This window comes from Lissotriton vulgaris, unplaced genomic scaffold (assembly GCF_964263255.1).
Source record: "Lissotriton vulgaris unplaced genomic scaffold, aLisVul1.2 SCAFFOLD_867, whole genome shotgun sequence".
Lineage (NCBI taxonomy): Eukaryota > Metazoa > Chordata > Amphibia > Caudata > Salamandridae > Lissotriton > Lissotriton vulgaris.
The window spans coordinates 708,182-721,011 of NW_028249106.1; the positions used below are offsets into that span (position 1 = coordinate 708,182).

Below are 12,830 nucleotides of genomic sequence, written 5' to 3' on the forward strand. Positions count from 1 at the left end.
TTCAGTCTCCCACGAAACTCCATATAAGATGCTGATGTTCGAATGGGAAGGGGTAGGGGTAGGGAGTTCCAAAAGGACGGGGCAAGGACAGAAAACTTGCAGCCTCCTGTCCTACTTTTCTTAAATCGAGGTACCACTAAGAGAGAAAGAGAAGAAGAGCGTAGTTACCTACTAGGAATGTAATGGTGAATGTTAGCTTTAATAGAGGCTGGAGCTGTCCCGGCAAGAGCCTGGAAAGTCAGGCATCCGAGCTTGAACAGGGCTCTTTCTTTTATAGGGAGCCAATGTAGGGAACAGAGGGACGGAGTGATGTGCTGGGATCTAGGTAAACTAAGAACCAAGCGGGCAGCTTGGTTCTGCACTAGCTGGAGCCGGCGGAGGGCATAACTAGGAATGCCATTGTACAGTGCGTTACCATAGTCAAGGCAAGAGAGAACCATCGCCATGACGATAAGTTTAAGGGCTGAGGAAGAGAAAAAACGTGATATCTTGCGAATAGTACGCAACGCAAAAAAACAAGAAGAAACCACCGTGCTGACGTGCGAGTGAAGAGTGAGGTGTTGATTAAGAGTGATCACCAAAGTTTTGACAGAAGAAGGAAGAGGAGGGGGACCAAGCGAGGAAGGCCAAAAAGCCGAAGACCAAGGATTAAGTTTACCTCCAGTCAGGACAAGCTCAGTCTTATCAGGGTTGAGTTTCAGATGGTTAGAATTCATCCAATCCCTGATAAAAACCATCACTGACTGGAAGTTATGAATAGAATAGGGTGAGTTTGACAAAGTAAAAATAAGCTGGAGGTCATCACCGTAATTGAACACTGTGACCTCCATCCGCTGTAACGCAAAAATGAGTGGAAAGATATACAAGTTGAAGAGAAGAGGGGAGAGAGAAGAGCCCTGTGGGACACCACATTGTACTTTATGAGCCATTGAGGAGAAATCTGCCAGATGGACGGCTTGGGTGCGATCACTAAGAAATTAGGTCACCCAAGCAAGGGCAGAACCCCCGATGCCTGCCGCCTCGACACGGGAAAGAAGGATGGTATGATCAACCGTGTCGAAGGCGGCAGACAAATCGAGGAGAATCAATGCTTGCGGGAGATTGGAATCGAGCCCCTCTCTAAGTGTGTCCATAACGGACACCACCACCTTCTCGGTGGAGTGGAGGGGGCGGAAACCTGCTTGGGAAGGGGCAAGGAACCCACTGGACTCAAAAAAGGAACTAAGAGTAATGGTGATATGCCGCTCCAAAACCTTTGCCAGGTAGGGGAGGAGAGAAATGGGACGATAGTTTGCTTTAAGGCGCCCGAAGTGGAAAATAGTGCTTTCTAACATTGCTTAAACATACCTAATAATTCTGCCGTATTCAGGGCCAATGGTTCGTAGTATTCGTAATACAATAATGTGCAATTTCCACTTGTTTCCCCCGCCTTAATTATTTCAAGCACGAAACACTCATTTGATTCCTCAGACCACAGGCTGTAGAAAGCTCAGTGGTTTAACACACCTTCGTTGTTTGTGTCACAGAGCGTGACTCACACTGGACGACTCAGCCTTTCATCCTTCAGAGCTAGATAACATGAGTATCAAAGTCACGAGATGGGTTATAAGTCTATTTTCTTTTAAATCAACAGGAGGCTCTTCCATGTCACGTGCGTCCTCCAAAATATAAAGATCGTTGACCGCAATAATGGTTTCCCAAAGTGCTACGAAGCAGTTATAGGGAGCAGGCGCTATTTGTAAGCAACTGTATGACATTACTAGATCCTTGTCAGGCAATGCCCCCGATCTAATCCCGCCCCCTTCCCAATTTCTATGCGATGAATTGGCTAAATTCTTCTTTTCGAAAGTGACCGATATTTATCAGACCTTTTCCTCGCGGCCCATAATACCCGCCTCAGTGGCTCCTCCTATGGACAACGCCTTGACAAAGTTTAACACACTCAATACAGACCAAATAAAGGCTCTGGTTTCTACCATCAAATCAGGATCGTCATTAGACCCCTGCCCCCTACCAGCACTCTCTCCGGTGATGGACACCCTCATCCCGGTCATCACCGTAGTTTGCAACTCGATACTTACCTCCGGAATCTATCCAGATTCCCTAAAGAATACTCTGGTGAAGCCCCTGCTGAAAAAAGAAAACCTTGAGAAATCTGATTTAAAGAACTATAGGCCTATTGCAAACCTCCCATTCCTAGCCAAGGTGATAGAAAAGGCCATGAATCACCAGTTAGTTGAACATCTAGAGAAATACTCCCTCCTGGATGATTCGCAATTCGGCTTTCGGAAACATCACGGCACGGAAACTGCTTTAATCAAAGCTGCCGATGATATAAGGACCATCAGAGACCAGGGAGCAACGGCAATCTTGGTAATGCTGGATTTATCCGCGGCTTTCGACACGGTCGACCATAAGATCTTACTCGACCGTGTCGGAAAGAGTGCCATCCTCCTTACAGCAAAGGACCTAATTACATCCTTCCTGGCTGACAGAACCCAGAAAGTCACCCTGGGCCCATATCAATCAGTTGATATGTCCCTTCCATGTGGGGTCCCACAGGGCTCATCCCTAAGTCCGACCCTATTTAATCTATACGTGTCGGACCTTGCCAATGTCATCAGAGCATATGGGATGAGCATAACCTCATATGCAGATGACACTCAACTAGTCCTTGCTATTAAAAACAATGGACCAGAGGTGGCAGAGCGCTTTCAATGTGGAATGCTAGCCATCGAAGAATGGATGGCAGCGAACTGCCTTAAGTTGAACACCGGAAAAACGGAGGTACTCATTTTTGGACCGCTCTCTCCTGACTGGTCACCAACCTGGTGGCCTGCAGCGATGGGTGACACCCCCCCCCCCCCACGCCAGCTGTCAAAGTTAGGAATTTGGGCATAATCTTTGATGGGGACCTCAACTTTTTAGCTCATGCAAACAAGGTAGCAGCAACAGCCCACCACAAGCTAAGGCTGATCAGGAAAATTCTCCCATTTCTACCGGACTCTGCTGCTAAAACCCTGGTCACCACCCTAGTACTATCGTCCCTAGACTACTGCAATGGTTTGTTTCTAAATGCTCAGGTAAGGGTTATCACCAAGCTTCAAACTATTCAGAACGCAGCCGCACGTCTGCTCTCAGGGACTCCTAAGTTCACCTCCATATCAAACACCATCAGGAAATATCATCTCCAATCGAATAAAATTTAAATCCCTGTGTATTGTATATAAATCACTGAACGAGTCAGGGCCTCGGTACTTTAAGGATCAGCTTAGTTTTTATAAACCAACCAGACAGCTTCGATCGGCTAACCTAAACTTACTAGCTACCCCACGATCTAAAACTGTTTCCTGGGGGTGACCGTCGCTTTTCGGTTGCAGCTTCTAAGCTGTGGAATTCGCTACCCCAGCACATTAGGATGTGCCCTTCTTTGCTACTGTTCTTTAAGGGCCTTAAGACCTGGCTGTTTGACCAATAATTTGGTCTGCACTCAGTGAGCTTTCAGGATGATATAGGGCATATCTAGCGCCAAGACGCCTACGGGTAATCGTGCGCTTAACAAATAGCAAAAATAAATAAAATAAATAAATAAATAGGTGTCACGTTTGCAAAAGTTAACACTATTGGCATTGTAAATGACAAAGTTATTAATTTCGCTATTTTCAAAACAAAAACATAAATAAAAAATTTGTCATTTACAATACTAATACCTCTAACTTTACTAATGCGAGACCTATTGCATTGGAATGCTTGTTCTCTTTGGCTGCTTGACAATCCCTCTGTTTTTTTTTTCCTGTGGCTCTTTCTGTTGTCCTCTGCTGCGGAAGTTTCTTCCTAAGAGGGTTCCCATGTCTTGGGACTTAACATACCCTATGTGGGGTAGTGGTAGCTGTTATATAGCTTGTTCTGTGCTGGGGAGTTGTGGCTTCGACTTAGGGCCTCTGCTCTCCATGGCGTTTATGTACGGTGCAGGTGCAATTCTCTTATTGCTGGATTGGAATGCCTTGGTGGCGCCCCGGGGTGTCCTTCTCCGGGTTCTGACCTGCTGTCTGCAGCCTGGCATCATGGCTCTGGTTCTGCTTCCTTTTGGGTCGTGTGACTGACCCCTCTTTGAGGTGTGTCCGGGCCCTTCTTCGCCCTTATTTTCATGGGGGCTGAGATGATTTTTGTGTTCCTCCCTCTTTCAGGCGCAGCCTGCCTGGTATTCCTGGGTGCCTCGGGCTACTCTTCCTGCTTTCTTGCTGTCGGCGCCGTTCTGTCTGATCTATTGACTTCCAGCTGTGGTGGGCTCACCTGCCCTCTTCGCGGTCCGTGTTCCTGGTGGGTGGGCCTTGCCTTCTTTTCTCCTTGTCTCCTTGGAGCCTCTAGGTTGATCTTCTTCCTTGCTTTGGCCTTGGATGGAGGTTCTGTTGCCTTGTAGGGGCGTGGGGTGCTTGGGCCGCCCCTTGCCTTGCCTTTGTATCCTTTGTTGAGTGAGAACGGGCTTCCTCTTTCTTATTCTTTTCTTCTTCACACACCCCTCTTGTGGTCAGTGGTGTTCTTCTTGTAGGGGTTCCCCTTGCCTGGGGGGACGAGGCTTCTCACCCTGTCCGTTGGACTAGTCCCCTGTGGGAACCTCTGTTATGTCCAGACTGTTGGGATTCTTTCGCAGACCCTCCTTCCCTGTGGGTATGGCTAGGGTATCTATTCTACATTAAGGAATCTGCGGCTAGTAGTCTCTATCAGATGTACGAGTTACTTACCTTCTGTAACGATGTATCTGGTAAAAATGATTCTAGCTGCAGATTCCTTCATGGCCCGCCCTTCCTCCCCGTTCTGCGAGGACCTTTGGCTTGGACTTCTGCACTCGCCTCCCGGTGGGTGGCTGTGTCTTCTGTGAGTGCATTCTTTCGCTCTTTTTGACGGGATGATTAGTCTTATTTCTTGTTCCTTCCTCCTCTTTGGCGCATTGGAGGATGGGTTTATAGGTACTCCTGTGCACCTCTGCTCTGGTTGCTCCAGGATTGGTGCTTGCCTTCACTCTCTTCCCTCCCCTCCCTTCCCCCTTTTGTTACTAGGGGTCCTGGCCCCTCTGGTAACCTCTAGGTTGGGGGCACCTGGCCGTGCCTTTGCCCCTTGTTCCTTTGGGGGGTTGTCGCACTCTGTGCTGGGGTTGCCTTGGAGGTTTGTCGTTCGTGTTTGTCTTGGAACTGTTTCCTCTTGTTCTTGGTTGGGGGTGTAGTCCTGCTACATGTTGTCATGACATTTTGCATTTGTTCCTTGTCTCCAGGGGGGACTGTCTACATACTGGCAGGGTGGCTGCTCAGGGCTGTGACCTGTTCTTTCTTCTTTCCCTGCTTTTGGGACACTGCTCCTTATGGTGTTCATCACCATTCCTTTTTCTGCTCTTTTGCACACTGTTCTCATACTCCCACAGTTTTGTCTGATGGCTCCGCGTTGTGGCGCGGAAAAGTTATCCGAAGAAAACTGAAGTAGGCGCTCTGGGGTGGGACTAATGTGACCTCGCTGACGTCCCTCCGGCGCGCAGGGATGCTGTGGCAAAAAAAAATCCGGATCCAGTCTCACGCCTGGGGATAATTCTACGTTAAGGAATCTGCAGCTAGAATCATCTCTACCAGATACATCGTTACCGAAGGTAAGTAACTCATACGTTAGTGATAGATTCCTTACCGCCCCACCCATCCTCCCCGTTCTGCAAACTGATTTCTAGGGTTAAGGTGATCCCTTTCAGGGCCCTAGTTTCATGGCACCAGTGGTCAGTTTCTTGCATGGCTCTGAGTTCCTGGCGCGGAAAGTCGTGTACTAAACTGACAGCGCGCATGGGTGGCGCCTAAGTAGTCTCTGTGACGTCATCTCGGGGCCAGCGAGGGACGCGGAACTGCACAACGCCACCTTCCGACGCGCAGGGGTACTGCTGACGAAAACTTTCTGGATCCAGTCTGACGCCTGGGGATATTGTAAGGTAGGGAATCTATCACTAACTAATGTTTCTTAAAGATATATCGTTACCGAAGGTAAGTAACTTGTGCATTATTGTGAACGGATACTATTTTTTCTAAATAAGCATGCATCTTTCTTAACTCACTCTACTGAGACCTCAAGTATCTGCCGGTAATAATAATAAATAGTACTACTTCTAAAAGAGGAGACCAATGTAGTCTTGAAAGCAAGGAAATATATTGTTTGCCTAATAATGTTTTATTCTTGTAATTTGGTTATTTTCTGTTTTCAATGTTAAGTGAGATTGGCTGATAGGTAAGTAGCCAATACATCGGTATAATGGAGAAACTGATGTCTAAAACTTTGAATGATCCAATTCAATAAGGATGTGCAAATCAGCTATCATTTCAAATTAAGAAATAATATAAGTGATATGAATCATTGGTGATAGAAATGTATAGCAAAATAAAGAAAAGCTTATCATACTGGCCGGTGCATGTTGTGAATTGCCCGTTAGTGTATATTTATATGCTTCAGTTTGTATGAAATCTTAAATGATAAATCAAACTGAAAAATTAAATCAGTAGATGTGTTTGCCAGGCCTTTCTTAGATAAAATGCATCAAACTATACCCATTTGAGCCAATCCTATTACACTTTCAGGTCCTCTGCATAAAAGGGTTTGATGTCCTTGGGCATTCTTTGGTCTTTAGGGGTGTGAAACCAATTTACTTAAAGTTTAAACGACTGTAATGGCCATTATTGAATATCAAGGAAGAGTGTTCTCCAAGGACCTAGGGATTTCTGTGTTTTCTAAAGCTAATGCCAAGATCCTTACTGCTGTCATCATGTGGGAATGACTTTTGCAACAAAAGTTATAAAAGTCAGACCATAACTATGGATTTCTTAACTCTCTTAGAAAAGTCTGCATGTAAAGACTCTAACCCTTGACAATACATTGCTTATAAATAAATGCTGTTATTTTCCTACCTTGTCTCCTGTTTTATAATTCACATTATCTTAGAAATGTGGATTGAACATAAGAGTATCTGTACAATGAGAATAGATTTGTTGATTAGGCATGGTTAATTCCCTTGAAAAGACCCCACCTTCTTTTATGTAATTTTTTCACAATTATTGTTGTAACATGCCTCAAGTAATTAAACTGAATTAAAAAGTTGGTCAACATAAAGGCAATTTAAGAAAGTCATGTATTAGTAAATTAATTACTTTTTCTAATTTATATCAGCTTTATGAGCAGATCATTGCAGAAAATGAAAAATTGAAAATGCAGTTACATGATACCAACATAGAACTAACCGAACTGAAGTTGCAATTGGAAAAGGCCACACAGGTTAGTTAATTATTAAAAATGTTTTACTTTCTTTGGTGCTTATAATATTATTTTAATATAGAAATAATTGAATATATATATGTTTGAGGCATGTGTGGCTGTAGATACACAAGCTGTGCATACTCCTGCCATTTAGTGTTCGGCAGGCCAGGATGTGTGCAAGTCCTTTTTCCTCAAAGAAGTCTTTCAAGTCACAAGGTAGTGTGATTCTTCCTCTTGCTGGTAATGCGCATTATCATTGACTCAATTTTTAGATTATTTTCCTTCAGTCACTGAGTTTGAATAGGTGCTATTGTGCTCTTGTTCGACACCATCACAGTACTCTGTATAGTGTACGGCGGTTCCTCTGGTCTGTCGATATTGTTATCGAATGTGTTTTCCATTTTCTCCCTGGTCTCCGGTCAATGTATCAGGCTTTGCCGGGCACCTTTTGGGTCAGCTTAGGTCCACTTGGGCCTTTCCCTTTGGGGCCCTCCTTCCTACTGCTGTCCATTGCTGACCCGCATCTCTCCACTATGTCTTGACGGTGATGAAATGGGTGCCATTTCATTATTGTCCATGCTACCACGTGACCTGCCCACGAACCGTCGGACTCGATGTCTCCAAATGTTGTATAGGAGTGGAGGAGACACATCTGTCCTCTTCATAGCCGAGGACCTTGACTGGGAACCTCATCCACAACCTTCGGCAGCAGATGAGTGGACCTTTTCCTTTGCTGACAGCTCTGGCTCTGATCTGGATATTGAGTAGTTGCCTCCGGGGTAGCCTGCTGTGAGTACTGACTTCCCTCCTCCTCGCCACTGCCCGCAGCATAAAGATCATCCTGCCGCTCTGGAGCTTCAGAGACCGGCTCCCAATCCACCACTGCATGCCAAAGAAACCATTGACCCCAACACACTCGACACTGACTGCGTCCACCTCAGCACTGGCCCGCCCATTGGAGCCAACACCTTTCACTTCGAAGTTGGAAACGCCCTCAACATCGGAGACCGCCCTCTGCTCAGGCGCTGTCGAACTGATCCTCCACAAACTGCAAGAGGAGTTTGATGCAAGACAGAAACATCTGGTCATCCACCTCCATATGGTTCAGATGCTAGTCCCGGGTCTGGTTCGTAACCCTCCAAGCTTCGACTATTGTATGAGGAAGCTTTGGACTTGCCACCTCCTGCCAAGCAGTGCAAGAAGGCGGAAAATTCAACTAGACCTTTGCCCTTTTTTCTTTCTCCACCTCACCCTCTCCACAGCGCTCACCTTCTCCGCCCACCTCTCCAGGTGACCCCATCCTTACACACCTCAGGGGTCTCCTCAATCAGACTCACGAGGGCTTGGGGAAATACCTTTGATACACTGCCACAGGGGGATCCTTGGGATTCCTAAGATGTGTGACTGACCCAAAAGGAAGTGCAGATCCAGATTGTACCCTGCATGCCCCTCCCTCCCGGATTATTCCACCTCGTACTATAAGCTAATTGGTAGGGCTGCCTCCTCCCAAAAGATAGATCTCTGTACTGAGCCTTTAGAGGAGGATTTCTTTTAGAAACCGTATCCTTCACTCACCACTACACTCAGTTCCTCCCCATGCTCAGGGGCATGCTCGGTCACACCCCTGATATTTGATAAGGATCCTGTCCATACCAGGGTCGTCACTCCCAGTGTGAGCAAGAAATAGAAAGCGTCCCCTACTGATCCACTTTACATTCAGGGTGGCTCCTGGCCAACTCCCTTGTGTTTACTACTGCCCGTAAGAGGGCTACTGGTGATGCCCCTACACAAGAAAAGTAGTGTAAATGCATCAATGCAGCTGGCAAACGGGTGGCTGCACAACACAACCAGCCAACCCTTGCCAATTCTGTTAGCCTTCTCTCTACTTAGGACTGTGCCCACTGGGATGAGATAGTGGAGCTCCTACAACATCTCCCAGAGGAGCACAAAAAGTGTGGTTATGAGATCGTTGCTCGTGGGAAGCAGATTTCTAATACCACCATACACTGCGCCCTAGATGCTGCGGTCTTTGCTGCAAGGGGAATCAATTCCAGTGCCTTCCTGCCAAGGCATTCCTCGCTCTGTATCCCCAGCCTTAAGCCAGAAGTCCAGCAAAAAAATTGTTTAACTTGTCGTTTGATGGTTACCATCTCTTCAGCCCGCAAGTAGACCAGATGCTGGATCATAAAGGATACAGAGATGACAAAAACTATGGGCACCCTTCAAAGGCTAGCTAATCTAGACTCGTTTCGCCGCACTCCCTGTCATGAAGGTTTAGAATCCACCTCCCCAGATGCCTCCGTGACCTGCAAGCAACCACAGGCCCAACAGTGCTCTCCTACGTTTTACTTCAGAGATTCCTACAGGGTAACAACTGCAGAGGTAAGAGTGGATCTCCCAGGGGGGCGTGGCCACGGAGGCGACCAAGATGGCTGCCTCCGCTTGAAGCTCCGCCGGTCGGGCTTCCTAATCTCCATTTAGCCATGCATCTGAAAGAGACACGTTAGTGATAGATTCCTTACCTTAGAATATCCCCAGGCGTCAGACTGGATTCGGAAAATTTTGCGTAGCAATACCCCTGCGCGCCGGCAAGCGTCGTCCGCGGCTCCGCATCCGTCGTCCGCGTCCTTAGCGCCTGAATTACGTCGTCGGAGTACTTAGACGCCCCCCATGCGCGCTGACGTCAGTTCTGCTTTTTTCCGCGCCAGCTAGCGCAGATCCGGAGAAGCTCTACCCCTTAGTCTTTTTTGACTAAACTTTGTGATCTTTTTGATCATTTCTCTACTCGAGTCTTCAACTCCTACGGTGCTGGTAGGGATGCCCGGGTTTAAACCCTGTTCTAGGTGCGACCGACTGATGTCGGTTACCGACCCCCATCGCCGGTGCCTCAAGTGTTTAGGCCTCGACCATGGACCCACAAGCGACTGGAACTCTGGCAGTCGGTCCCACAGGAGGTCGAGGGACGGGTCGCGGGGTCGGAGCCCTCGCAGCTCTGGGAGTAGACATAGGTTGTCAGGATCCAAGTCCTCAGGTAAGAGGCATGAGAGGTCGGAGAGACGTCATCGTTCCACCGACCCACCCCGATGCTTGCGCGATGCGGCCGGGGGTTCGGGTGACACCACCCACGCGGCTCCGATGGAGTCGCGGACGTCGCTGCCTGCCCCACACCTACGGGTCCCTGGGCATGACGCGACGCCTGAGGAGATCAAGCGGTACCTCATGGCCATGAAGTCCCTCCCTCCTCAGCCGGGTTCCGTGGCGCCTCCGGGCCCAACGGCCCCAGCTGGAGGGCCTAGCGGGTCGGGTGCTTCGGCTCCGACGCCGTCGGGTGCTATGGCGCCGGCGGCGACTTCGGTTCCGGCGCCGCAGGCCCTCCCTGGATCCGCATCTGGATCTTGGTCGTCGCCGGTCGACCTCACCGGCCCCGGCCCTGCGGGTGTCGCCCCCGGCACCTGCTATGGGCGCCGTCCCCGATCCTACCCTGGGTCCGGTTACGGCGCCGGAGCGGCGCCGCTGGGCGCCGCTACCGACGGCCATTGGAGATTTCTATATCCATGAACTGGCCCCATCTGTTGACCCTGAACCACAGGAGATGGGTGACGAGGGTGATTGGGAGGGGTCTGAGGACCCTCTGGCACGGGAGTGCCAGTCTCAACAGGATTGGACATATGAGCTTGGGGAGGCCAGTGGACTTGACAGATCGCCAGACACTGGATTTGTCTCCTCTCCCACCGTGGCTACAGAGGAGGGGGCTGCTTATAGTGTAGTGTTGTCGAGGGCAGCCAAGGCCCTAAACCTTGAGCTCCCTGTCGTGGCCTGAGGACTAACCTCCTCACTGAGGTCCTTAGACCGCAGACAAGCTCCAATGAGCCTCTGCTGCCGTTTAATGAGGCCTTGGTCCAAGCCCGCCACAGGTCCGCCTGTGGATAGGAACGTGGCCAGACGCTACCGCCTGGCCCCGGGCGATCCATGCTTTTTGTCCACCCATCCCACCCCGAGAGCCTAGTCATCCAGACCTCCACTTCCTAGACCGCATTCCCGACGGCTCCGCCCGATCGGGAATCCAAGAGGTACGAACAGTTCGGGAAGAAGGTGTTCTCGTCCCTGAGTTTGGGACTGCGATCAGTCAATACTGCATGCCTCTTGGGCTGCTACACCCACACCCTGTGGGACACGGTCGCGGAAGTGCTGCCACAATGTCCGGAGGAGGCCTGGGCAAAACTCGCCCAAGCCCTTGCGGACGGGTCAAGATGCAGCACGGTATTCCATCCGTTGTGGGCTGGATACCATGGACTCACTGGGCAGGGCGATGGCAACGACGGTGGTGGTTCGACTCCACGCCTGGTTGAGGTCCGCCAACTTTTCGGCCGATGTCCAGGCTACCCTTCAGGATATGCTGTTCGATGGCCGTCTCTTTGGCTACAAGGCAGACCATGTGCTTGAGCGTTTTAAGGACTCCAGGGCTACGGCCAAGTCCTTGGGCCTCTCGGCCCCACGCCAGCAAACGGGTGCCTTTTGCTCCTTTCGTGGCCACGGAAGGGGCGCCCCCACACGTGCCGCCAGCCACGCGCTGCAGAATGTTAGGTCTTCGGGATCACGATCCTCAGGTAAGAGGCATGAGAGGTCGGAAAGGCGTCATCGCTCTTCCGACCTACCCCGACGCTCCCGCGACGCGGCCGGGGGTTTGGGTGACACCACCCACGCGGCTCCGACGGAGTCGTGGGCGCCACATCCTGCCCCACACTTTCCGGTCCATGGACACGATGCAAACCCTGAGGAGGTCGAGCGGTACCTCATGGCCATGAGGTCCCTCCCTCTTCCGCTGGGTTCCGCGGCGCCTTCGGGCCTGGCTGGGGGGCGTAGCGAGTCGGGTGCTTCGGCTCCGACGCCCCCGGGTGCTTCGACCCGACGCTGCCGGCGACTTAGGTCCCGGCGACGCAGGCCCCCACTAGATCCGCTTCCGGATCCGAGTCGTCGCCGGTCGACCTCACGATCTCGGAACCCTCGATTCAGTTCCGGCGCTGGAGCGGCGCCGCTCTCGACGTCGTTTGGAGATTTGTTTTTGCACGAACCAGCCCCATCCATTGAACCTGAATATCAGGTGATGGGTGTCGAGGGGATTGGGAGGGGTCTGTGGACCCTCTGGCACAGGAGTGCCAGTCTCAGCCGGACTGGACATGTGAGCTTGGGGATGCCAGTGGATTGGACACTTCGCCAGACACTGGTTTTGTCTCCCCTCCAACCATGGCTACAGAGGAGGGGGCTTCCTACAGTGTTGTGTTGACGCGGGTGGCCAAGGCCTGGAACCTGGGGCTCCCCATCACGGCTGTGAGGACTAACCTCCTCACTGAGGTCCTTTAACCGCAGTCAAGCTCGGCTGAGCCTCTGCTGCCGTTTAATCAGGCCTTGTGTGACGTTCTTTTGGGCACCTTTTCCAGGCCAGCTTCAGGTCCACCTGTGGATAGGAACGTGGCCAGACGCTACCGCCCGGCTCTGGGCGACCATTGCTTCTTGTCCACCCACGCCACCCCCGAGAGCCTGGTTATCCAGTCCTC

At 50.3% G+C, this 12,830-nt stretch overlaps 1 protein-coding gene across 1 annotated transcript in view; it reads left to right on the top strand.

Moving 5' to 3' along the window:
• PPP1R12A (protein phosphatase 1 regulatory subunit 12A) overlaps positions 1-12,830 on the top strand; it is a gene marked incomplete at its 5' end in the record, with an annotated part of 839,509 nt that overhangs the window by 694,987 nt on the left and 131,692 nt on the right. Inside the window, one exon of the mRNA XM_086950257.1 lies at positions 7,189-7,293. Within this exon, the coding sequence (XP_086806383.1) occupies positions 7,189-7,293 (105 nt within the window). The remainder of the gene's footprint in view (positions 1-7,188; positions 7,294-12,830) is intronic.